At 43.4% G+C, this 27,162-nt stretch overlaps 1 protein-coding gene across 1 annotated transcript in view; it reads right to left on the reverse strand.

The window, feature by feature from the left end:
- The window catches only part of ADTRP (androgen dependent TFPI regulating protein), a gene marked incomplete at both ends in the record, with an annotated part of 66,378 nt that extends 54,854 nt beyond the window's left edge, over positions 1-11,524 (reverse strand). Inside the window, 2 exons of the mRNA XM_080710279.1 lie at positions 355-489; positions 11,375-11,524. Of these exons, the coding sequence (XP_080566405.1) occupies positions 355-489; positions 11,375-11,524 (285 nt within the window). The remainder of the gene's footprint in view (positions 1-354; positions 490-11,374) is intronic.
- Positions 11,525-27,162: the final 15,638 nt, after the last annotated feature.

Here is a 27,162-nt window from a genome sequence, read left to right on the forward strand (position 1 = left end):
ATTTTGAACATTTTTGATCCATAATTGGTTGAAATCAAGGATGGGAAAACCCCAGAAACGAAGGGGTGCCCTGATTTTGATAAGAAAGATCCTTCACACCTCCCCTCAGGTAGCAATCAGAACTATGCATCAAGTCTTTACAAAGACACAAAAACTAATGCCAAACCTGATCTATAGTGTGCTGTTTCCTGAAGACATACTGGACAACATGAGACAGCCTTCAGACAGGACATTTGTGCAAATGGGATACCTCTGGCTTACGATAATGGGTTCCCAAACAGCCTTGCTGCCCAAGAGAAGTGTCCATCAACTTGTGAGTGTCTATTGTATTAGCTACACATCGTGGTAACTTACTGTGGATATAGGAAAAGCCAATACGGTGAACAGCACATCTCTGAAGACAGTCACGAACTTAATGTCTTTTTTTTCTGTGATTCTTTTCAGTACATCATCCAGGCAGGCGACCCCGAAGAAAATGGCCTGCAAGAGCTAAATTCATTACGACAAATGAGGGCATTTTCATTTGCTTTAATTAATCCATCCTTTGCTGATGTAGAACTACATTCCTCTGGGAGCAATGCTGATTTGAGAAGGAAATAGCTGCTAGGCTGTTTTGGTTGAGAGCAAATTCAAAGGTCTGGGCTTCCAGCTCATTGGGCCCTGACCTTGCTCGCTAAAACTGATTGGAGAAATTCATTTAGGGGCCAATAACATGTACAGTATTTAGTGTAATGAACTTGAGCTAAGATGGAAACAAAATAAAGAGTCTGCTTAAAATGAAGGCTACACAGAGGTGGGGAAACCCAAATAAATAGCACAAGGGCAAGACATCAGATAAAAAAGGGTGGACCTGGTTTAGGTAGAAAAATCAAGGAAAAGCCTAGAGTTGAACTCTTACTTAGAAAACTAGCATCAGGGTCAAGAGCAAAAGGAGGAAGCTTCCTCCATGCTAGCCTGAGGAAGATGCACAAAACTGCACTGTGCTTGTGTGAGGGAAGAGCCAGTGTACTTCATTAGAGGAGGTGCCTGAAGGCCTAGCCAAGACAATTTGGCCAAGGTGATTTAAACCTACAGGAAGGAGCCAGCAATCCAGAGCTCTGGTGAGCTACTAGCACTGGGAGATAAGGCAAAAGAGAAGCTGAGTCTTTTTTCCAGGAAGTACAGGCTGAGTGCCCCTTTTCTGAGATGTTTCAGACCAGAAGTATCTGGGATTTGACAGTTTGTTTTTTCATATTTTATTTTATTTTTTTTTTGGGGGGGTGCTAGGGGTAGAACCCAGAGGCTTTCTACCTCCGGGCTATACTCCCACACCTATTTTATATTTTATTTGGAAACAGGGTCTCACTAAGTTGCTGAGAGCCTCACTAAGTAGCTGAGGCTGGCCTTGAACCTGTGCGATCCTCCTGTCTCAGCCTCCCAGGTGCTGGGATTACAAGCATGTGCCATCATGCCCGGCTTGTATCTATGTCTTTTAAACTCTATAGGATGGTAAAATATTAATGAACTGAATCCCAGTCTTTTGAATTTCATTCCACCGAATGACTGGATTTTAACTTATTGATTGATTTCTAATCTACTAAACTATTGGTAGTCTGCTGAATTCTAAAGAATGGTTAAATATTAAATTGGTGCACATTTTGTTACCGGCTATTTTTTTTCCGTATTTTAGAATGTTCCTATCTACATAAGATATACTAGAGATGAGATCCAGGTCTACACATGAAATTCACTTATGTTTTTATACCTCTCATATAAATTGCCTGCAGGTCATTTTATACAATATTTTTTAATAATTTTGCATATGAAACCAAGTTTTAAGATGCAAAATTTTCCACTTATGGTTTTGCGTTGGTGCTCAAAAATTTTGGGATTTTGGAGCACCTCAAATGTCTGCTTTTGGGCTTTGGGAGACCTGACCTGCCGTATGACCTGGAAAGCACACACTGCTGTTGGGAGTAGAAGTCAGGCCAGTTCTGGGACCAGGGAGCTGCGCCCATGATTAGTCACACTGATGGTTCGGTAACAATCTCTGAGGCCTGGACTCTAGGAAAGCTCTCACAGCGTTGGCTGCGGGTCCCTCTCTGAGCTGAGAGGTAGGCAGGAAGGGGACACAGGTGGAGGCAGCCACCGTTCCCAGCCAGGGCCTCAGATCAGAAGCACCACGTCACCTGTGAACTTCTTAGAAAACCTTGACCCCATCTTAGACTATAGAATCTGAATCTCTGGAAAAGGGGTTCAAGAGTTATTTATTTTTAATTTTATTTTTTAATTTTTTGGTGCTGGGGTTGAAGTCATGGACATTCTACCTCTGAATTAGACTCCCAGCCCTTTTCAATTTTATTTTTTTTTATTTTGAAACAGGATTTTCTCTAAGTTGCTAAGAGCCTCTGTAAGTTCCTGAAGCTGGCCTTGAATCTGTGACCCTCCTATCTCACCCTCTCAAGTACTGGAATTCCAGGCATGTCCCACCACACCCACCTAGTAAGAGACTATTTTATAACAAGTTCTCCAGGTGATCCTCATGGAGGGTGAAAGTCTGGAACCTCTGGATCAGACAGAAATCACTCAAAACTCTTACTGACTAAAGTCTAATAGTTGACTTTGATATGTGCTGGACACTTAACTGTTTTATCCTCATGCCCTGATAAAGTGCCCCCCATTTTACAGATGAGGAAACTAAGGTACAGGGAGGTTAAGAAACTTGCCTATAAAGGCTCATGGCTTCAGAGTGTGGTTTTAGAGACAGACTTCTATATGTACACACACACACACACACACACACACACACACGCACACACACGCACACATATTCCCAATTTCTGATTTCTAAGAACAGTTCACATAAAGCACTATATAAAAAGTCAGAAGAGGGACAATTATCTATCTCCAGGTAGGACAATTAAAAACAATTTACAAAACCACAGATGCCTGGTTTCTACCCCCGGAGATTATACTCTGATCCTAAGCAGCCTCTTTGGAAATTTCATATTCTCTTACAAGATTCTAATCCTGAGCCCCTGAAATTGTGAAACAGTTGCCTGAGGAGCTTCCATGCAGAAATTTATACCCGGTGGTCTCAAGAGAATGGGGCTCAGGAGGTGCAGGGATTTGAGCCCTTGTAGTGGGATGGGACTGAGAGAGGAGGTGATGGGGGGCAGAGAAGACATGCAGGAGGCAGATGCCTGGTAAGCATCCTCATCTGAGCCACAGGAGGAGACAGCAGCCAGCCAAGGTGGCAAAGAGTGGTCAGAGGGTAGAAATCAGGAGGGACAAGAACCACACGGTTCCGAAGAGAGGAGGCGACTTCCCACTGGAAGAGGCTGCGTGGGGGTGGGGTTAGGGCAACAGTCTTAAATTTCCACGTAAGGGCAGCCACCCAGCACTTGTCATTATTGTCTCTTCAGTGGTCCTGACATTTGTCCCCGAGGGCTGTAGAAGTGGGGGCAGAAGACGTTTGCACGGGATGTTAGAAGAAGTTGCCTTCTACCCTGGCTCTTCCCTAGCCAGGCAGCTGCAATATCTCCCTGGGTTTCACATCCACCTGCTCCTGCTGATCCCTCAGGCCGGCAGAGGCCCCACAGCTCTAGCAACACAGCAGCACATCCCAGTGTTGAGCGTCTGCCAGGTCTTCCCTCTCTGGGGGAGAGGCAGCCTCCACCCAGCCTGTGAAGTCCCTGTGACCCACTCTCCTGGGGCCAGAGTTTTCTCCAGTCATCATGAGTCAAGCTCATTCCTTCTCTTGCTTTGCCTAGTCACACAATGTGGAAATCGGATTAGGGAAAAGAACAGGTTACTCAGCGCCTCTAGGTTTCTCCATCAATAAAACTGGCTTCCCCGGCAGGTGTACTTGCCAGGTGCCTCTCCCTCTGCCCCCGCTGCTCATCCTCCCCGCCTGGGCCACATTGGCTTCTGAAGGCATGAGCTCTGTGTGTGAGAGAGCCCTGTCACCCTTGCTAGCACTCAATACCCACATGTCACCTGTCTCAACAATGGAGACTGAGGAGTCCTCACCTGAGCACTAGATCATTGCCAAGAGAAAGACACAGGCAAGAAGCTAGAGCACACAGGAACCAGGAGCAGAGCTAGAGGCAAGGAGGGTGGGTGCCCTGGGCTCTAAGGGGACACGTACCAGGGTTCACAAAGGGCACATTTGTTTTGTTGTTGTTGCTTTATTTTGTTTTGTTTGTGGTGCTGGGATTAAACCCAGGGGCATTCTACCTCCCAGCTACACTCCCAACCCTATTTTTTAAATTTAATTTTATTTTTTTGCAGTACTGGGGACGGAACCCCAGAGCATTGTACCTCCAAGCTACAGCCCCAGTCCTAGTTTTTTAGTCTTTTTATTTTTGAAACAGGGTCTCACTGAGTTGCAAAGGGTCTCGCTAAGTAGCTGAGGCTGTCTGCTAGCTGCGGTCCTCCTGTCTCAGCCTCCTCCAATGTTGGGATAACAAGCGTGCGCCACCACACCTGGCTCTCTGAAGGGCACATTTGGATTAGCTCATCCAAACAGACAATAGGCTGCTCATTTATTCCAGAAGGACAATATAATGCAATGTTTGGAAAACACACAGGAAGAACAATCCAGGGAGAAAGCCCTGGTGTTAGGAGCTCAGGGCCTCCCCCCAAGATTTGTCCGTTGAAGTCTGAATGCCCAGTAGCTCAGAAAGTAACTGAATTCAGAGGTGGCGTCTTTAAGGAAGTGATTGAGTTAAAATGAGCTCCTGTTGCTGGGCGTGGTGGTGCACGCTTGTCATCACAGCACTTGGGAAGCTGAGACAGGAGGATGTCACAGGTTCGAAGCCAGCCTCAGGTACTTAGTGAGGCTCTCAGCAACTTAGTGAGACACTGTTTCCAAATAAAGTATAAAATAGGTCTGGGAGTGTAGCCTGGAGGTAGAAAGCCCCTGGGCTCCACCACCAGTACCACCAAAAAAAAAAAAAAAAGAGCTCCTGTGAATGGCCCTAATCACACAGACACACACAGTGGGAAGACCACGGGAGAAGAGGGCAGCCTATAGCCACAGAGAAAGGCCTCAGGGGAAACCAATCCCGCCCACTCCGGCGCTCATCTTTCCAGCCTCCAGAACGGGGAGAATTGGTTCTGATGTTCAAGCCCCCCAGCCTATAGTAGTTTGTTAGCGCAGCCCTGGCAAACATACCACAGCATTAAAATATGATAGCAACAACTAGTGTCTAAGACTCTTAAAACACAATGATTGTCTTTTCCATTTCTCAACTCCTTGGCTTCCCAGGAAAGCCACCTTTATGTTGTTGTTGTTAGTGTTGGGGTGTGCGTGTGTGTGTGTGTGTGTGTGTGTGTGTGTGCGCGCGCGTGTACTACAGATTGAACCTAGGGTTTCTCTACCACTGAGCTACACCCCAGCCTTTTATTTAAAATTTTTAATTTAGAAACAGGGTGTCCCTAAGTTATCTTGTGCTTGCCTCAAACCTGTGACCCTCCTGTCTCAGACTCCCAAGACACGTCGTCTTTTTGTCCAAAGTTTATTTTGGAGCTGCCGCCCTACGATGTCTCTTTTCTACTGTTTCTTCCCTAATTCTGTTCCCATGGAGTGTTCTGTACCTTGGGCCCAGCATGCTGCCATTCTAAATTTGTGAGCGGTCTCTCGTTTCTGTTGCTAGCTGAAAAACTTACCACCAGCAACAGAGCTGAATTTACATTTTTGTAACTAATGCAATTTAAGACACCGTAGCTAAGAGATACTTGGTTTTCACATTCTTGTCTTCACAGATCCACAAAAATCTTAAAATCATGGAAACTTAGCCTCCCAAAATCATCCAGTTTATTTCCTTGCCTTAGAGCCAGAACCCTCTTAACTACCCCAGGAAATGAGAATTTCTTCTATTAAAAAAAATAATAATTCCAGAGAGGGGAGATTCTGCAAGTTCCCTGGGCACGACTTTATGATTTATTGGATGAGTCAAGCATTCCAATGCCCACTCAAGATGCTGGGCCTAACAGCCAGCTGGGACTTTCTTATTCCTTTCCTTCAAAATGATGTGATCCTTTCAATGAAAGACTATTCCAGAATAAAGAACAAACAGGGACTGTGATGACTGTTGTCAAACAATGGTGATGACCATGGTGGCATCTGGGGCAGGAGGAAGGGATCCCTTGCCAAGTCTTTGGATATTGATGTGTAATATACTATTTCAGACTATGCACTCATGGGCATTTTTCTTAAGGAAGAAACTGAGATAAAGTAGTGAGACAATGAACTCAAGAGATGAGCCAGTGTGAAGAACGCAATTCAGAATAATAGGGAGAAAACGGTGAAACCAAGAGGAACATGCGATAGTTTGGACAGAAGCACAGAAATGCTTGGCCAGGGTAGTGTGGCTGGTAACAATGGCAGGGTAGGAATGGGATGTCTTGGGGCAGAGTTTCTTACCGGTGAAATGGGACTTCCTATAGAGCGGCTCACACTCACCCCATTCTGGTCACTGATTCACCCAACCAACATCCCAGGAGTGCTGGTTAGGTACCCAAAATTGCATCACATATAATAAGGACCAGGACTGGCTCTATGTTAATATGCCTTTACTAGAAAAGAAGGGGAAAAAAAAGAGGAGGAGGAGAAGGAGGGAAGTGAATCTTTTTTTGCACCTTAAATATTTTTTAATAAATTTTTATTGGTGCATTGTAGTCATACTTCTTAATAGGATAAAAAAATAAACTTGATATATAAGCACCTTAAATATTTTTGATGACGAAGGTCAGGTTCCTTGGGAAACAGAACCTGGGATTCCAGGACACGCCTGTGGGGAGTTTGGGAGGCATGTTCTCAGAAGTCTATGAGAGGAGAGAGAAGGCTGGGGGTGGGAGAGTTGGTCCTCAGAGCTGCCATGGGTTGGTTGTTATAGGACCCCGAATCAACCAGTCTTCGGGAGGGGTCTATTCCTTGGTCCAGGTGCTCCCTTCTGCTGAGTACAGTTCTGGGACCAAGAGATCACCTGTGAGCCATCAGAAAGCCAATATTCCTTCACCTGGGAGCTTGGGAATGAATACGTGGGTACCAGGTTCCTCACCAGCATACAGGAGAAAACAGGCACAGAGAAATTAGGGAACTCACTCAAGATCACACAGCAAAGGTACAGAAAGCCAGGGTTCTGGTTCGAGAAGCTGGGCCTTCAATCACTGATCTTTATACTCTGCGTAAAGAACCTATCAAAATGTTATCTGAGATGGTTGATCAATTACAGCTATTTATTTTGTGTGCTGGCAGTAACTAGTCCCATAGTGCTATAGTCCACGGCCAGAAGAATTTTGTGGGCAAAAGCAGTCAAGTGTGTTTCTGACTCTGGAGCTTAAGAGTTCTGCAGGAGAATATATTAGCCTACAGTGGGTGCTGTAATATAAATGGAGGCTGAGTATGCCTCACTTGAGAGGCTGAGACAGGAGGATTACTGGGTCAAGGCCAGCCTCAGTAACATAGCAAGGCTCTCAGCAACTTAGCGAGATGCTGTTTCAAAATTTAGAAAAAGTAAAAGGGCTGGGGGTGTAGATATGTGTGTGAGACCCCAGCTTTCACTATTTCCTGGCTACCATGGAGTGTGGACCAATGGTGGGGCTTCTGGGGCCTCTCTTTCCCTGGACCCAAGTATCATCCCTGAGGACAGGGTAAGAGAGAGCTTCACGTTACTGTCATCCCTGCTTGAGGCAGATGGGGAAGAGCTGCAGGGGACTTGGGCAGCTTTGTGGAGAGATGAAAATGGAGGAGGGGCCTCCCAGGATCTCCCCTGGCGATTGCGGTTGTGTGGTACCAACTCTAACACTGTATCTGAAGGAAGTGCATTTTGAAAAAGAGGAGCCTGGGTAGTCTCCACAAATCACTGCGGCTGTGCATTCCTCCAGTGTCCACTGCCCTGGATTCCCCAGGGTCAGAGGTGGTTGGTGGATGAAAATAGAGTGGATGGAGAGGAGAAAGACCCCACGTCTGTGGATGCCTCGACAAGGATGTCCGCAGCTTGACCTCTACAGCCAGCTCTGGGGCTCCCTGTTCAGTAGGAGTCACTGCTCTCTGCTCAGTTCTGCAAACTCCACCTTCTCACCCGCCCCAGTGCCCAAAGGCATCCACCCTAGAAACCACAGCACAGAAGTCAGCAGCTCAACAGAGGTCCTCCCTAGCCAGGGTGACAGAGCTCATGGCACCACTCAGGAACGCGGGAGAAGCTAAGGTCTAGCAGAGTCAACAGACTGTGTAGCCCAGTTTTAATTCCTGCGCCCCTCATGGTGGCAGATGTAGACCCATAAGTTGTGTTGGTGTTGACAAGAACCTAGAAGGTGAAACTCCTGTTTTTGATCCCACGAGAGTATAGGGGAGGGAAGGAGCTAGAAATCAATACTGCCCATAAGTAAGCAGAGGCTGAGAGATACTCTAAATCAGAGAAAGGGAAAACAAATTTGGGCTGGAGGTCCTTGGAAATTTTTTTTTTTTCAGTACTAGAGATGGAACCCAGGGGCATTCTACCTCCAAGCTCTATTCCCAGCCCTATATTTTATTCTTTCTTTCTTTTTTAAGAAACAGGGTCTCACTAAGTGGCTGAGAACCTCACTAAGTAGCTGAGGCTGGCTTTGAGCCTTTGCAATCCTCCTGCCCCAGCCTCCCAAGTGCTGGGATTACAAGTATGTACCACCATACCCGGCTTGCTTGGCAAATATTTTTAAGGAAGGATATTTCGGGTGGTATGTGAAGCAAACCACCTTCTGAGGTTAGCAAGAACCTGGAGAGAGAAGGGAAGGTAGGAAGCCTGTGAGCATTTCTGCAGAAGAGAGCAACCTTCCCAGGAGGAAGGCGGCCTGAGGGCTGGGTCAGCAGGTGAGATATTAAATCAGGAGTTTGGAATTAGTTCCATTAAGCAAGAAGGAACCATTGAAGTTTCTTGAGCAGCTGACTACACTTTAAAAAGAGGTCATAATATGTATGTTTATATGTATGAATTTATTTTGGTGCTAGAGGTTGAACCCAGAGGCATTCTACCTCCAAGCTACAGCATCAGCCCTATTTTATTTTTTAAATTCAAAAACAGGCCCTTACTAGGTTAGTGAGAGTCTTACTGAATTGTTGAAGCTGGCCCTGAATCCGCAATCCTCCTGTCTCAGTCCCCCAAATCCTGGGATTACAAGATGTGTGCCACCACACTCGGCCTATGATACCTAAAAACCAAACAAAACCGAAAAGGGACTTGAGAAGATTCATCTGGAATCTGAGTGGTGAATGGGGGGACTGGACAGGGAGAGGCAGCAAAGTGCGGATGTGACTGCCCAAGTGTAAGTTAACCAGAGCCTAGAATGGCAGAGACGGGAGGACTAGGGAAGAGAGGCCCAACAAAACCGAAGGGGATTTTGAGGCTGATATATTAACACCAGGATTTTATTTGATAAAATAAAAATAGCTTCCCACTTGTGGAAAATAGAGGCTCGCAAGGCCTGTAACTGAGCTACAATTAAGAATTCAGAGCCGGTCATGGTGGTGCATGCTTGTAATCCCCGCGCTTGGGAGGCAGAGACAGGAGGATCGCGCAAGTACGAAGCCGGCCACGCCCGCTGGTTTAGGAGACCCTGTTTCCAAATAAAAACCTAAAAATAGTTCTGGGAGTGTAGCCCGGAGGTAGAAGGGCTTCCAGGAACCCCAGTACCACCAAAAAAAAAAAAAAAAAAAAAAAGAATTCAGAGAAGCCGGTCATGGTGGTACATGTCTGTAATCCTAGTACTTGGGAGGCTGAGACAGGAAGATCACAGGTTCTAGGGCAGCCTCAGCAAGTAGAGAGATTCATCAGCAACCTAGAAAGACCCTGTTTCAAAGCAAAAAATAAAATAGGACTGGGGGTATAATTTGGAGGTAGGATTCCACTGAGTTCAATACCCCGTGCCTCCTCTCCCCCAAACACACAAACACACTTACAAAGAATTCAGAGAGGTGGTTTATGCCAGTAGGTAATAACTCTCTTCTTAGCCACACTTCTGTGAGGTAGAACATACTATTGGAATTTGGATTTGATTAGAACATCAATCCTATCTGCAAGTGCCCCCTTTTTAGTTGACCTTTTAAAATATAAAGTCAATAAAGATACAAACTTCACTTTTTAAAACTATTCTTTTTGACAGCATTTTAGTAAACCCAGTGGGGCATGCCTGTAATGCCAGTACTTGGGAGGCTGAGATAGGATGATCTCAGGTTCAAGGACAGCCTCAGCAACATAATGAGACTCTCAGCAACCCAGCAAGACCCTGTTTCAAACTAAAAAACAAAAAAGGTCTAGGAATGTAGCTCAGAGGAAGAACAATCCTGGGTTCAATCACCAGTTCCACAAAAGAAGCATTTTTTTTTGTTTTGTTTTGTTTATTTTTTTCACAAAACTCTAGTATAAAATAAGCAGTCACTTTGTCCTTTTCTACCACATGAGCTATGTCAGGAACTCAAAATTTCCAGGCCCAAATCCAGAGGCAAGTAATGTTTCGGGAAGGATCCAGACCCCTAGGCTGCTTTAAAGCAATCTTCATCCATTTCTACCCCATTTCACTGTCAGCTTTCTGACTATGCATTTCCTGTTTGCCAAATGAATATTGATTCCAAAATATTGGACTATTCTGTCCAGTTCCCCATATCAGATGTTTATACAGCACTCTTTATTTTAGTCAGAAACCTCAAATATTAATTCTCACCCCCGAGGGATGACCCATTTTTTTTTTTAGCTTTTAACTTTGAAAAAATTTTTTTTTACATATTCCTCAAATACTTTAAATTTCCTTTTCTTCCATTCAGTTGCAAACCACTCATCAGTGAGTGGTCAGCCAGGTTGAAAAGACAAGGAGGAAATAAGTTACAAGATTGATTCTTAAATAGTTAAAAATGTGTGTTTGCCATTAGTTTGGGTGATTTGTCCTTTCGGATGGAGTTTCAGCCTATAAAAAAATGAAGTGGGAGCTGAACATGGCAAAATGTGTTTGCTTTTCTTAGATAAATCTGCTAGTCTGCATGTGATGTAAAATGGCATTATTCCTCCATTGGAAATCACACTTCCTACACAACAGACGCCACACTCCCTTTTCCCCACAGACTTTCCCAAGCAAGGTTCAAAAATCCCTCTTGTTATTTGTAGCGAATCCCATGGTTAAGCCATTGCTTTGAGCCCATTCAGGCTCCAAGATGAGGTTCTTTGCAAAAGAACATTTTAGCAATCAGCTAATCCAAAAACACAGGTCCAGATCATTTCCAAACTGGGCCTCTTGAAGCAAATTGTTAAGTGACAGAGAAAGCCTACACTCACCAAAGAAAGACAAATAATAGACTTTTGGCAAAGTGCTGAGGCTACAGAAAAATAAACCTGTCCCCAGAATGGCCACGCAGACTTACCACATTCAGGAGCGTCAAGTACTTCAACTGGGCACCGTCTTCAAAGATTTTTATCTTTGTCTGTTTCTTTCCATATTGTAGGATGTAATAATTGAGGAAAATATACCAGTTGAAAACGAGGAAGTGGTACACGCAGGTACAAGTCTTCATGGTGGTGAACCCTGACCAGGGCGCCAGGAGCACCTCAACCTGCCGGCTTTCTTCTGGTGTCCTGTGAGTCCCAGCTTAAGTCCTAGACAGGATAGAGAATTGTAAAACACGCCCTTGCCCTTCTGGGACCGAGAGCTCCAACTTGAGCTGGCTTTTTGCTTCTTTTGTAGGCTCTTTCCCCGATAAACTTGGGAGAAAGAATTAAGGCTGGTGTTCAGAGGCCTGCAATTTAGATAATGTAAATTTGCACATTTGCATTTGTTTCAACATTGGACTTAGAGGAGGGAGGAGAAGTAAGAGCTGCACTTTGCACTGTTTGCCTGGGTGGTGGCAAAGTTAAATGGCCTAATTATGAAACACCAAGGACTTAATCCTATTAAAACACTGCTGTGGCCCAACTCTCTTTTCCTTTGAGCAGAACTAGAAGTTGCAATCGCATCTCTCTGCAAGAATGAGAAGCAGGTTGATAAGCCAAGTGGTGGAGAATGTGGGTATGTTTAGGGCGTTGAAGAGAGGAGAAAGGAAAGAGGGCTGTGGTTTTTGCTGCAGATTTCCAACCTTTGATCCCCCAGGAAACAGCCTCAAGGGTTTCTGTCTTGTTTTGTGTTGGATTTTAACAGTTACCCTAGAGAACACACTCCCTGTGCATAAGCATTTCTGTGCCCAGAGGGAAGAGGGGGCCCTATAATAGGTGGCCAGCGCCACCTCCACAATTTACCTGAATATAGATGGTGCTGGGAAAGAGTGAGGGTGTCTGGGCTGCCCTGGAGGGGTAGACATGGTTGAGCAGGGCACAGAGTGGCAATGGCCCTGCCTCAGCCTCTGTAGGAGGGAACGGTGGGGCCACTGGAAGTGTGGTGCCTTATGACATCACCAGCCTGTCTCCCTGGGCAACTGGCTTGGAGCAAGGGTTGAGCAAATCCCTCTGAGAAATGCTCCCAACGTCATTACGTAAGTCTGCACTTGGTGCTACTGGTGATTTTGCCAGGGCTTAGGAGAATTGGGAGAAAGAACTGCAGGGCAGACATGGAGGGCAAGGCAGTCAGACAGGAGATCCTCTTTAAAGAGTCAAAGACTTGCAACCCCAGCAATCATTGGTAATGGAAAATAGCCAGCGATGAAAAGTCTGCATGGTAACCTTCTCTTAGCAGTTGGGACCACTACAATGAAACACTACAAACAGGGAGGCTTATAAATAACAGAAGTTTATTTCTCACATTCCTGAAGAGGCTGGAGGTCTGAGGTCAAGGTGCAAAGCTAGCCCATTCATTAGAAACCTCCTCTGTTTTGTTTGGTGTCCAGCCATTGAGTTCAGGGGAGGAGGGTGCCTACTTGGAGAGGAGTCATAGCCTAAGCCTCCGGGAACGCACTGCCGAGTGGTGAGACAGATATGTAAACAAAAAATTATAGCATGATGTGATAAGTACTATAATAGAGGTGCGTACAAAATACTAATGGAGACTAAATTATCCTGCACATTATTCTGTCATTTTAAGTGTGCAGAAGATTTAGCTAAAGATGAATGTATTGAGGAAATCATGGGAAACTACAGATACCATGCAGGAGAAGATAAAGATGAATGTAATTCCACTGGATATAGTAGTCATGGCCCCTGATACAGATAACTGTTTTGCCTGGTCAAGATATAATCCATTCCTAGACAAGGCACGAGAGCAGAGGGTCCGGGACCTGGGCTGGAGTCTGAGCCTGTACACACTGTATGACCTGGGGCCAGTCAGCTATCAGCCCCATGGGGGTGGTTGTGGTTTGGATCTTGAAGCTCATATGTTGAAGGCTTGGTCTCCATGGTGCCCATGGCACTATTGTAAAGTGATGGATCCTTTAGGAGGCGGGGCCTAGTGGAAGAAAGTTAGGTCACTGGGGTGTGGTCTTAAAGGGGACATCGGGAGCTTCCTCTCTGTCTTTGGTTCCTGGCTGCCATGAGGCTACCACACCCTCCCACCATCGCTGTACCATGCCACCACAAACCCAAAACAACATGGCTAAGAAACCATGGACGGAAAATTTGAAACTGTGAGCCAAAATAATCCTTTCCTCCTTTAAGACAATTGTCTCAGGTATTTAGTCACAGGGATGGAAAGCTGGTCAGCACAGACATTAGTCCCTTCATGTGTAAAGGGGCTCAGGGAATCTGGAGGGGTGTCTTATATCACCTCCCAAAGGCAGGACATGAACTGAGCAAAAGGATAGCTGACCAGATGGCCTCTGAGGAGACTGGGGAGAAGCCCAAGTCCACACAGAGGCACCCCACACGCACCCATACCAGGGAGCCAGCCACTGTGCAGGGTTTGAGAACATGCACCCTTGCAGTGATGGTTGCAGGTAAAGAAACAGAGATGGGGCCAGGCGTGGTGGAGCACGCTTGTAATCCCCACACTTGGGAGGCAGAGACAGGAGGATCGCGCAGGTTCGAAGCCAGCCTTGCTGGCTTAAGAGACCCTGTTTCCAAATAAAATATAAAATAGGTCTGAGAGTGTAGCCTGGAGGTAGAAGGGTTTCTAAGAATCCCAGTACTACCCCCCCCCAAAAAAAAAAAAAAACCAGAGATGGGTGGCCAGCAGAGTCCCTGGTGTTATAGCAAGCCAGGCCTGGGAAGTGTGGCTTCATTCCTGTCCTGGGAGAGGGCGTTGAGCTGCTGCTCTGAACAACCAGTACATCCCAACAGTCTTAAGCTTCAAGATCAGGTAAGCTGGCAGATCCTGTCCATGTTGCACTTGCCCTCTTAACCTGCAGAGAGAGCCCTTTTGAAATGGTCCATTCCCTTGAAAGTTGACGCATACCTCCACAGCCTCAGGTGCTCACTTAACTTGGCCCATCCTTGGGTACACAGTTCCATCATTAAGCCCTCAGATGAGGGGCTGCTTTTCCTTACAGAAACACTAATAGGTACAGACAATGGGACAGGGTGCCCGAGACATCTTTGTGCCCTCTGAGCAGAGACCAGGTAGATTACTGATGCTAGTAAGGGTTGATTATTTTCATAAGTTAATTCTAGCATTCTCTTTTCCTTCTCCTCCTCCTCCTCCTCCTCCTCCTCCTCCTCCTCCTCCTCCTCCTCCTCTTCCTCCTCCTCCTCCTCTTCTTCCTCCAAATTGAACACAGACATATTCTACCTCCAAACAAGCCCTCAGCCAATTTATTTATTTATTTAGTTAGTTAGAAACAGTGTCTTGTAAATTGCCGATGCTGGATTTGGAGCTACAATCTTCCTATCTCATCTTCCCAAGTACTAGGATTACAGGCATGTACCACCATGCCTAGCACATTGTGATATACTTCATATTTACATAGAGGGTCTCTAACCCTTGAGTTTTTTGCTTATGCTCATCATCCAGTTCTACTTTTACTTCGATAAACCCCTGATGTCTCTAAATCAGTTTCTCCTTCAGCCGATCATTGCGGTACATACCTATAATCCCAGTACTTGGGATGCTGAGACAGGAGAGTCACATCCAACCTCAGCCATATAACGAGACCCTCAGCAAATTAGTAAGACCCTGTTTAAAAAATAAAATAGGGTTGGGGTGTAGCTCAGAGGTAGAATACCTCTGGCTTCAATCCCCAGTACTACACACACACACACACACACACACACACACACACACACACACACAGGAATGCCTTTTCGATCCTCTGAAGTACCCTTCCCTGAGATAAAAGGAGGATAATTCGAGGAATAAATAACTGTGTGTACCACGCTGTCTTGAAGTCAGAGCTCAGGGAGTCTAGGACCTTCCTCCCAGTGGAGTTGGCATCCTAGGAGCCACTTGCTGGATGCACAGCAGAGAACTGAGAATGAAATGATTCACCCACTGGGTTCTTTTTGCCACAACCAAGAGCGACCTACTTTTCTCACGGGTCACTGTGACTTCCCTGTTTTTAAAAACTAGAACTTTCAGTAAGGGCCCCCATTGTAAGTGACTGCTGAGAACATGTGTGAGTTTCCAGCCACCAAACTAACCTGATGCTCAGAGACACTGGAACTTGTTTTTTGAGATTTTTTAAAAAAATTTTTAAGTCTATAACAACTTTCTCCAGCTACCACTTCACTTGTTGCTTCGGGGAAACTGATTCAGCTCCGCCTTTTTCTCTGATCTCCAGTTTTGCTTTTACAGTGCAATGTAGTGCTCTCTGGTGAACTTCTTAGACTCATGCAGAGGGGCAGAGTTCTCCATCAGTAGTCTTGAAGGTGCATTTTTAGTTGAAAGGCCAAATAACTCTTCCTGTTTTTGAGCATGCAGTTGACTCACATTGCTTTAAGAGTTTAAGTCAGGGAGAAAAAATGTTTGAGGTCCATTTGTTCAACCTTTTCATCTTTCAGATGAGAAAATTAAAGTTCAGAGAGATTAAGGGACTTGCCCAATGTCACAGAATTGTGACAATAAGGGCAATAAGCAGAATATAGGCCTCTGAAGAACCAGCCGGGTGAGCTTTCACTCTTCCTTGAATTAAACCTTTTTGTAAGTTCTAGTATTTTCAGGTGAATGTCTCATGTGTCAATTAGTTTGATTATGTGAGAGCTGAGGGAGTTACTAAAGAGAAACCGCCTGCTTAGAAATATCTTGTATAAATTGCGTCAGATTTCACATTTTGCACCTACATCAGAAATGCATGCATTTTCTCCTAACATAATTCAGGTATTAAAAATATATTTATATATCCTGAATTAATCATTAAAATTAAGAACCATATTCAATACTAGCCAATCACCACATTCCAACTTCAAGCTTTTAAAAATTTTGCGTGAATTCCTGCTTTCCCTAGAAATTCATCACAAGAAGAACAGCAGTTAAGCTCTGTCTGCTTTGTTTTTGTAGTGGCTGCTCTGGGTATGCCATATATACCTGACTACATTTTACCCGTGTTAAAATTTTTGGTATAAAACAAAATATGTATACACACATATATGAACTGCACTTTTGCTGATTTCTTCAATCTAATAGTTCAACAATTTGTTGGGAGAAGAGTATTAAAGTCACTAAAAATAACTATAAATTAATCTATTTGTCTTCTCAGCTTTATTAGGTTTTGCTTTATCTATTTTGAGGCTCTGTTATTTGGTGCATACCTGTAGGATTGCTATGTCATCCTGTTGGGTTGACTTTTTTTACGTGTGTAATGTACCTATTTGTCATTAGTTTCTTTACTCAAAGTCCACTTCATCTAATATTAATATAACTATTCCTTCCGGGCATGGTGGCACACCCTTGTAATCCCCGCGCTTGGGAAGCAGAGACAGGAAGATCGTGCTGGTTTGAAGCCAGCCACGCTGGCTTAAGAGACCATGTTTCCAAAAATAAAATAGGTCAGTGAGTGTAGCCTGGAGGTAGAAGGGCTTCCAGGAACCCCAGTACCACCAAAATAATAATAATAATAATAATAATAATAATAATAATAATGATAATAATATATATTCCTTTGAAGACTAGTACTTACATGGTATATGTTATCTATTACTTTTCCTTTTAGTTGATCTGTTTTGTTGAAATGAGTTTCTTGTACACAGCATCTTTTTTGTTTTGTTTTGCTCTTTGACCACTGTTTCATTATCTGCCTTATAATTTGTGTATTTAGACCATTTACTTTTAGGGTAGTTGTTGATATATTAGGATTCAAATTTTCCATTTATGTACCTGTTTTTATTTGTATTTTTTTTGTACCCCTGGACCTTCTTTATCACCTTTCTCTGTATTGCTTGAACATTTCTTAGGTGTCCATCTTGACTTAGAGTGTTTTTGAGAGCATCTCTTGTGTGGTTTTCGTAGTGGCTGCTCTGAGTGTGACATATATACCTGACTACATTTTACTGGTGTTTAAATTTTAGACTTTCAAGTAAAATATGGACTCCTGGCTTTCATTTTAAATCCTTTACCTTTCCTACTTTTAAACATCACAGACATGAGTTTCAGATAGTGCCATAATTTTTGTTTTGTTAGTATGATTTAGAGAACTCATGAAAAAGTTAGTCTACCATATGTACCATTTTTCTGCTCTTTGCTCTGCTCTTTTATCTTTCCTGATGCTTCAATTTCCTGCTTTTATTATTGTCTTTCAGTTAGAGTTACTTCCTTTAGCCATTCTTTAAGGATAAGTCTGCTAGTAACAGATGCTCTCAAGTTTTCTCTATCTGAAAATAGCTTCACCTTTTATTTCTGAAGCATAGTCTTTATAAGATAAAGAACTCATCCTTGTCTGTTCCTTTAACACTTGTTATCTGTTGTGTCATTTCCTTTTGGTCTCCATGGTCTCAGGTGAGAGGTGTGCAGATATTCTAATTTGTGTTTTCTATTATCAATGATCACCTTTCTTTGGCTGTTCTCAAGACATTATCATTAGTTTGCAGAATTTTAATTATGGTGCACCAAGGTAAGAACTTGTTTGATTTTAGCATATCTAAAGATTTTTCGATTTCTTAAATTATAATTTATGTCTTTCACCAAATTTGGGAAGTTTTAGCCATTACAATTTTCAAATACTCTTTCAACCCCATTCTTTTTCTATTCACCTGCGAATTTCCAATGATATGATTTTTTTAAAAAAAATAGTTTTTAGTTGTATAGCAGTCTCCTGTTTGTATTTATGTATTTTTCAGTCTATTTTTTCTCTGATTTTTTTTAGACAGGCTAAATATCACTGGTATATCTTGAAGTTCCTTGTTATTGTTTTTGTTTGGTACTGGGGATTGATTGAACCCATGGAGCATTCTACCTCTGTACTCTCTCCCCATTTTAAAAACAAGGTCTTGCTTGATGAAGCTTGCCTCCAACCTGTGATCCTCCTGTCTGACTCCCAAGTACCAGGATGTGTCACTGTGCCTGGGTAATTAAAATTCTCTGACTCTCTATTCTGTATGTTCATTTTTATTGTGGATCTTTTCTCTTTTTTATTTTTGGTACTGGGGATTGAACCCAGAGGTTCAAAAACTACACCCTCAGCCCTATTGTATTTTTATTCTGCTTCCAAACTACACCCTCAACCCTATTGTATTTTTATTTTTGAAACTAGGTATTACTAGGTGGATGAGAGTCTCACTACTGGCTGTCCTCAAAACTTTGATACTCCTGTCTCTGCCTCCCAAATACTGGATTTACAGGCATGCTCCCAACTGAATTTTTATTTCCGTTCTTATACTCTTAGGTCCTCTAATATCCATTTTTATAACTTTTATTCATTCACTGATTTTTTCCTATTTTTATTTATTTCAAGAGAATATTTAGTTGCTCTCTGAAGCTTTTTTTAAATTAATTAATTTTTTTTATTGGTTCACTATATTCAACATCATAATGGTATAAAGAAAATACTTTTGTAGACATACACGCACACATCGCCCAGTTAGCCCCTACCCGATCCCCACCCCGTTCCCTCCCCATCCCTCCATCCCATGCTTGGCTTAGTGGTTGACATCTAGTTTTATAGAAATTTATCCAATATTAATGATGGTAATCTCACATAACAGTTTCATTTGTCTGATACCAAGCTTTTGATGACTTAAAGATAACATTTTAATATTTCTTTTTGTTTTCTTTCTTACCAGAGAATATTTTGTCTTTTTTTTTTAGGTGAAACTATCATACATTTATTTTTTTTAAAAAAAATCTATTCTGATATGGAATATGGACTCTAGATACCCAAAACAATCTCGAAGAAGAACAAAGCTAGAAGATGTATATTTTCTGATTTCAAACCATATAAAGCTACAATAATTGAAACAGTGTAGTACTGTTCTAAAGGCAGATATATAAACCACTGGAATTAAATAAAAGCCTAGAGATAAATTCTTCCATATATTGTCAAGTTATTTTTGACAAGGTTTCCACGAACATTTGGTGGAGGAAATAATAATCTTTTAACTAAAGATTGTTGAAAAATAATAATTACATGAAAAAGAATAAAATTGGACCCTTACCTAATCCCATATACAAATATTAACTCAAAATAGATAAAAGACCTAAATATAAATTTTAAGACTATAAACTTTTAGAAGAAAATCTGGGTCATAAAACCTCACAACATTGAAATTGGCAGTGATTTCTTGGATATGATTTCAATGGCACAGGCAACAGAAGGATAAACAAACTCCCTAAAAAAAAATATTGTATATCCCAAGACAATGTAAACAGAGTTAAAAGTTACTGATAGAATGGGATAAAATATTTCCAAATGCTATATCTGAAGGTATATTAATATTCCAACTAGAAATCCTAAAAATTAGCAACAATAAAAGCAAACAATACAATTTAGAGATAGGTAAAAGACTAACATAAATAATGAATCTCCACAGATAACCAATCTTAGTTGTCTGTTGGATGGAAAATCTTGTTTCTCTGGTTCTGGTGTGTGTTACCTATTTCTTCTTTGTAGTTAATCTCTTTGAGTATTTTCTCTAGTGCTGGTTTTGAAGACATAAATTCCTTCAGTTTCTGTTTGTCATGGAAGCTTCTTATTTCCCCATCTAATTTGATAGAAAGTGTTGCTGGGTAGGAAATTTTTGGCTGGAAGTTGTTTTCTTTCAGAGTTTGGAATATGTTACTCCAAGCCCTTCTGGCTCTCATGACTTGGTTTGGGAAGTCTGGAGTGATTCTAATTGGTTTGCCTCTGAATGTCACTTGGCCCTTTGTTTTTGTTGCCTTTAAGATTCTCTGCTTGGCTTCCACATTGGTCATTTTGACAATTACATGGCGTGGGGATCCTCTTCTCTGATCCTGTCTAAAGGGAGTTCTATAAGTTTCCTGGACCTGTGTATCGACCTCTTGCTCTATGTTTGGTAAATTTTCTGCTATTATTTCCTTGAAGAGATTGTTGATCCCTTTGGTTTCACCTTCTTTTCCCTCCTCTATTCCAATTACTCTTAGGTTAGCTCTCTTAAAATGTCAGATTCCTGCTGTTGGATTTTTTTTCTAAATTAGAAACTATGCATTCATTTTTTGAATGCTCATCTTCTAAGAGCGAGATTCTATTCTCCATGTGGTCTAATCAGTTGTTTGTACTTTGAATTGAGGCCTTTATTTCATTAACTGTATCCTTTGTCTCTTTTTGGCTATCTCTGAATTCTTTTCGAAACACCTCTACTATTTCTACGTTATTTTCCTGATTTGATCTTCTAGAAATCTCTGAATTTCTATTTTATCAAGTTCTGATGTTGTGGGGTTGTGGGCATTCATTGCTCCATTGTTATTCCTCTTTCCCATGATTTCGGAAGTTTGTGCCTTCTCTGGGTTCTTCCCTTGGGTCACTACGACTTCACTTAAGGTGCTCTGGATCTCAAGTCTGGATCTCAAGTCCTTTACTGGGTTGTATTGCAGAGTCTCAGACCCTGGGAGTCAATCGAGGCTGCTTTAGACCATGGGGGGTGCCAGGTTGGGCGTTCTCCTATGGTGTGATATCTCTGCCACTGCCACTCCCCCGCTGGGTCAAGTCCCTGGGAGTACAGTACTGGGATTTCTCCTCTAGGGGCCCCAATTTGACTCACTGTTGTTGATTGCGCAGATGGAGCTGTAGTGGACTCAGTGAATTCGCTGCTGCTGCCGCCAGTGGCAATATGGCGCCACTGCCACGCCCTTGGATGTGAGGCTGGCGTATTTCTTTTCTGTTTTTGAGCTCCGCTCTGAGTCCCTGAAGGGTGTGCTGAGCCCAGCCTGTGGGAGCATTAGACGCTCCCTACGCCGAGAAATCTGCTGAATTCCCCCCGCTGAATTCCCCCCGGCTGATCCGCAGCGGCTCACCTCGGCTCGCTGTCCGCCACTCCTCTCTGGAGCCTGGTGGGCTGTTGAGTGCATTGGTCTGGTGCCATCCAGTGAGTTTGCCACTGCCACTGGCAGTAAGGCACTGCTGCTGCATCCTCGGGCGTGAGGCCGGTTTATCTCCTCTCTGGTTCTGAGCTCCGTTATGCCTTCCCCTCCTCTCTGGAGCCTGGTGCTGCAAGGGAAAATGGCGCACGCTGTTTCACGCCGCAGCTCCGGCTGCAGCACTGCAGTCTCGTTTCTTTCTGGTGTCTCATTTTTCCAGCCCTCTTTTTCTCTGTCCCTTGTAATTACATTTTTTGTTTCTCTGCTGATGATGTTTTCTGGCTATGAAAGGCGCTGATTTTGTGGTAAGAGACTGGTTGTGAGCGGGGCTCGTAAGCCCTGCTTTTCTCCGTCACCTTCTTCCCGGAATTCCTGAAGCTTTTTTTATAAATACCTCAAAACCACCAGCATCTGACTCATCTCAATTTTGTGTTGAATTTTTTTTCATTCAAAATGCAATGGTCCTGAACTTGGCGTAACTGGTGCTTTCTGATTGCATCTGGCCCTTTGGCTATGTCTTGGGAGACTGAACCCTATCTAAATCTATTTTAACAGCCAGTCACACTGCTGGGGTTGGGCACATGGATTCTGGCTGACTGTTATGAACTAGAATTCTGATGGCAAGCCTATTTCCTATACTCTATTGATCTTCTTGGCTTAACTGATGCCACCAGGGCTCCCAATGTGACAACTGAAAAGGTGTCCAGATATTACCAAAAGTCCCCTCAGGATAAAATCACTCCATCGCTTTCCAGAAACCAGAAGCTTCAGTGCCCATAGTATGGGACAGGACATGAAGCTGTGAGGGGAGAGGGTGTCTTCTCCCCAAAGCATAGGGTTGTCCTGTGGGAGCACATCTTGTGTTTTCATGCACTAGTCCCTTTCTCTGGGAGGTAGGAATGTTTTATTTGCCTCTTTCTGTATCTACCCACCTTCTCACTTGGGGAGGATGTTAATAAGTAGCCCCATAATGGAACAGGATTCGATTTCCTGTCTAACCCAGCTCAGGGATTAATCCAGCCCTTGACAAACAAGTGCCCCTTATTAAGGAATTATATCTATCAAATTTCAAAGTGAAATTCTTCTAGAATTACATCTATACACTTATAGTCAGCTGTAAGATATGCTGCCAAAGATCATTATCAGATATATCCCTTTTTTGTTGCTGTTACTTGATTTTCTTCTTATTTCTACATTGCTAAAATGACACATGACCTTTTGAAGTTTTTTTTTTTCTTTTCCTGCTTGGAAACATAGGGCAGTGTTTCATAAAAACAAGGAAGAGGTTGCTGGACTTTAGAAAAATCCCCTTATCTTAAAAAACAAAACAACAAAAGCATACCAAACCAAAAAAACCCAATGCTGCCAAATTGTTCCATGCAGAGTTGTTCACACTCGTTTGGTCAAGAGGAGTTGTTTTGGTGGATCATCTACTGTCCTGTAAATTAAAAAGCCATCCTCAAACTGTATGAAAAAGGAATGGTTGTCCATGCCTGTAATCTCAGTACTTGGGAGGCTGAGACAAGAGGATCGAAGGTTCAAGGCCAAACTCAGCAAATTAGCAAGATCCTGTTTCAAAAAAATAAAAAATAAAAAGGGATGGGGATATAGCTCAGAGGTAGAATGCTCCTGGTTTCAACCCTTAGTACCAAAAATTAATGAATAAATAATAAAAGAGACGGGATGAAACCTCATAGTACACCGGTTTACAAAATGGCTGATATTGAAAGCCATTCCTGTTGGCCTCTTTGGCATTCTCTTCCATTTATCAAATCTGCATCATTGCATATTAATTACTTATCTGGGATTGCTTCACACTGTTTGGTTGAGTCATATTCACTGTCACTAAGCATTTTACACCAGTTTCCTTTAAGGTTTTCATGGTGTTTTGGGGCTACACAAAATGATTCTAATTTGTTTTATTGGTACTCCAAAATAAATCACAGAAAAGAAAACCAACCTCTCTTCCTACCTTTAGCAAAAGTAGATTTTTTTTTTTTTGAAACTTAGCCTGCTGAAGATAAGGATACTTTATAAATCGGGAACCCCTGAGACAGAAGGAATAGCTGGCTATCAGCTGGTTAGAGCATCTGTGTTTCAATCCTCGACTCCATGACCCAGGCCCTTGTCTTGAGAGATGTCAAAACTTTTTTCTATGACATTTTACCTTTCCCTCTTCTTTCTACCTTCTAAGATTGGGAGGAAGTCAAGTTCAAACAATATGGAAAAGGCCTATCCACTAGCAGGGTGCGGTGGCACATGCTTGTAATCCCAGAACTTGGGAGGCTAAGACAGGAAGATCACAGGTTTGAAGCCTGCCTCAGGCTTAATGAGACTGTCGGCCACTTAGCAAGATCCTGTTCAAAATTAAAAATAAAATAGGGCTTGAGTGTAGCTTGGAAGTAGAATACCCTTGGGTTCAATACCCAGCACACACACACACACACACACACACACACACACACACACACACCCCACATACAAAAAAAGGCCTATACAGAGAGTAAATGAAGGGTAGCTGCTTGTCCTCAAGGATATTCTCCAGTAAGAATTCCTCTTTATCAATGAATTTATCTGATTTACTGTAGAGCTGATGTGTTTCTGTTCTGTCACTGAGCTTTGCAATACTATCTTAGGGGTCAATTACCACAGACGCCCTTCCTACCTTTGTGGTGGGAAAAAGCAAGCAAAACAATAGAAAGCTACAGTTTTGGCTTCCTGGGTGGAGTTGGTGTGAGCATCCCCATTTCCATGAATCTGGCTGTCCTCTTAAACTGAATGGTGGCTCAGGAGCTATGCGGGAACACACTGGGTCTAGAAGCCATGGAGGGCCAAGTGGCCAATTAGGAAAGTCTGGTCCTCAGCCCTAGCCCTAGTACTCACTGTCCTGGGAGGCTCTGTGTCTACCCTCAGTGAAACCATTGTTAGAATGCTTAGAGTGAGATGCACCGAGGTAATGTCTGCGAAGCTACTGGTTGACTTGGGGGAGGGGGCTCTCAATTGCTTCCTGCTATTTTGATGAGGCTGCTAGCCTGCACTTCAATATTGAGTTCATTATGTAGACTCCAAAGTGAGACAAAACGCCTTCACAAAGTGGCCAACAGGTTGAGCTCCAGAGTCAAAGTTCCTCACTTCAAATTTTGTCTCTAGCCGGGTGTACTGGCACACGCTTGTTCTCCCTGCACTTGCGAGGCAGAGACAGGAGGATCACATTGGTTCGGAGCCAGCCACGCTGGCTTAAGAGACCCTGTTTCCAAATAAAAAAATATAAAATAGGTCTGGGAGTGTAGTCCGGAGGTAGAAGGGCTTCCAGGAACCCCAGTACTACCAATAAAAAAAAAAAAAAAAAAAAATTGGGATCTAATTTTTCCCTTTCTTGTTGGCCAAGGGTGAGCTAGTAAAACCTTGTGCCTCAGTTTCCTCCACTGTAAAATGGAGACAATAACTGCCTTCTCATAGCATTGCTGTGCAGATTGGATGAGAAAGCACTTGTGGGTGCTAAGGTCGTCATGAGTACTGAATATGCACTAGATCTTGTGATGAGAAACACTTGCAGAGTGTTTTCCCTCCAGCCAACACCTGGACAGAATGTCCACGGGGCCCACGGCACGCACCCCATCGCTACCAAGTGTTTTTGCAGGAGCGACATTTGCACCTCACCTTCAGTGAACCACATGACGGAGGCGCTAACTCTACCGCTAGACTCTCCGTTGCTGGCAGCTGGAATCCTTTCCAAAAAACATTTGGTGGGAACAATTTCCGAACATATTTCATAGTTGTCTTAAGGCCAACATTAGCTTTCGAACTGGAGGAAAAAAAATTCTTGCTTTCAACTTGGGGCTTTCCATTAAGACTGTAATGACCCAGAATTTCCCACTACCCCCTGCTAAGTTTCTTAGGAATTCAAAAGGGCAACTGAATTGACTTAAAGCCCAAGGTTAGTGAATTATTACCAAAAATTTCTTTGAGAGACAGAGAGATGGAGGAAGGGAGAAAGAATGTGTTGGGGGTGGGAATAAATTCAAAAGGTGGGTATAAAGAACAGTAAACAGTTAATGTTGAGTTGCCGGTTCTGTGTTACCCAGGGTGGTAACTAAATGATGATTAGAAGTCTTCTGTGTAATTGAAAAAAAATACGGAAAAATTTACTTGTGCTCAACTATCAAGACTTCACGTCACAGAAAACTGTTTCTGAATGCATAGCTCAAATATTGTCTAGGTAGAAGTATTTTCTTCTTGAGCCGGGCGTAGTGGCCCAAGCTTGTAGTCCCAGCATTCAGGAGGCTGAGACTGGAGGATTGCAGTTCATGGACAGCCTCTGCTACTTGGTGATGCCCTCTGCAACTTAGTGAGACTCTGTTTAAAAATAAAGAATAAAAAAAAAAATAGGGCAGGGGGTGTAGCTCAGAGGTCAAAGGCCCCTGGATTCCATCCCCAGACCTGCAAAAATAAATATTATCTTCTCAAGAAATCAGATAGTAGGAATTATTGTCAATAATAGAGGAAATGTGCATGAACCACACAGACCCCACCGAAGCCTGGTGATTCTCGGGAGTTCTTTCTGTTCAAGGAGAAAATGGCACTCATTACTCTATTGATTACAGAGAGGGTAGAAAAGTAGGTACTGGGAAAGTTGCTTGGTACTTTGGTTTCTTTGCCCCTCCATCTCCATCCACAGCCGAGCAAGCTACAGTGGGAATCTGGATCATTCACTCGCCCCACAGAAAGGAAGGGTGACTGTGCCTACTCCCCAAACTCCTGATGCGGCACTATGTAAGCCTCTTCTGTGTGCTCCTGCTGAGCAGAGCATTTCAGCTTCCCACCTAGATGGGTACCATGGATGGAACATTTGACTCCCTTTCCCCACCTCTGTATATTAAAACTTCAGTGTCTACTGTGATAGTATTTGGAGATGAGACTCCTCAATGCGACGAGTGGGGTTCTAATCTTGGGATTAGTGCTCTTATAAGAAGAGAAACTCAGCTGGGTGTGGTGGCACACACTTGTAATCCCAGTATTTGAGAGACGGAGACAGGAGGCATATTAGGTTCATGACCAGTTTCAACTACTTAGCGAGGCCCTTTGCAACTTAGTGAGACCCTGTTTCTAAACTAAGAATAAAAATAGAGCTGGGGGTATAGCTTGGAGGTAGAATGCCCTGTGGGTTTAACTCCTAGTTTGGCAGAGAGAGAGAGAGAGAGATGAGAGAGAGAGAGAGAGAGAGAGAGAGAGAGAGAGAGAGAGAGAGAGAGAGGGGAGAGGGGAGAGGGGAGAGGGGAGAGGGGAGAGGGGAGAGGGGAGAGGGGAGAGGGGAGAGGGGAGAGGGGAGAGGGGAGAGGGGAGAGGGGAGAGGGGAGAGAGGAGAGAGGAGGAGAGAGAGAGAGAGAGAGAGAGAGAGAGAGAGAGGCTTAAGAACTTGCTTTATCTATCTGTGCCATGGGAGGAAGAAAAAGAACCTTCACCAGGAGCCTGTGTTTAGTCTTTGACTTTCCTGCACCCAGGACTGTGAAAAATAAACTCTTGTTGTTTGAGCTGCCCTGTCTATGGTATTTTTGCTAAAGCAATCTGAACAATTTAGAGAATGGATATACCAGCTCCATCTTCCCTCCATCCCTTTAGATTGGAAGAGATTTGTTGATGATATAAGACAAAAAGATGGTGGGTCCATTTGGCTAGGTGTGAAATGGTTGAAGTGGAGGTTAGAACTCAGAATTCCTTTAGTCCTGCCGGGCGTGGTGGCGCACGCTTGTAATCCCCGCGCTTGGGGGGCGGAGACAGGAGGATCGCGCAGGTTCGAAGCCAGCCGCACTGGCTTTAAGAGACCCTGTTTCC

The sequence above is a fragment of the Muscardinus avellanarius genome (assembly GCF_963383645.1).
Source record: "Muscardinus avellanarius genome assembly, chromosome: 14".
In the NCBI taxonomy this organism is placed as follows: domain Eukaryota; kingdom Metazoa; phylum Chordata; class Mammalia; order Rodentia; family Gliridae; genus Muscardinus; species Muscardinus avellanarius.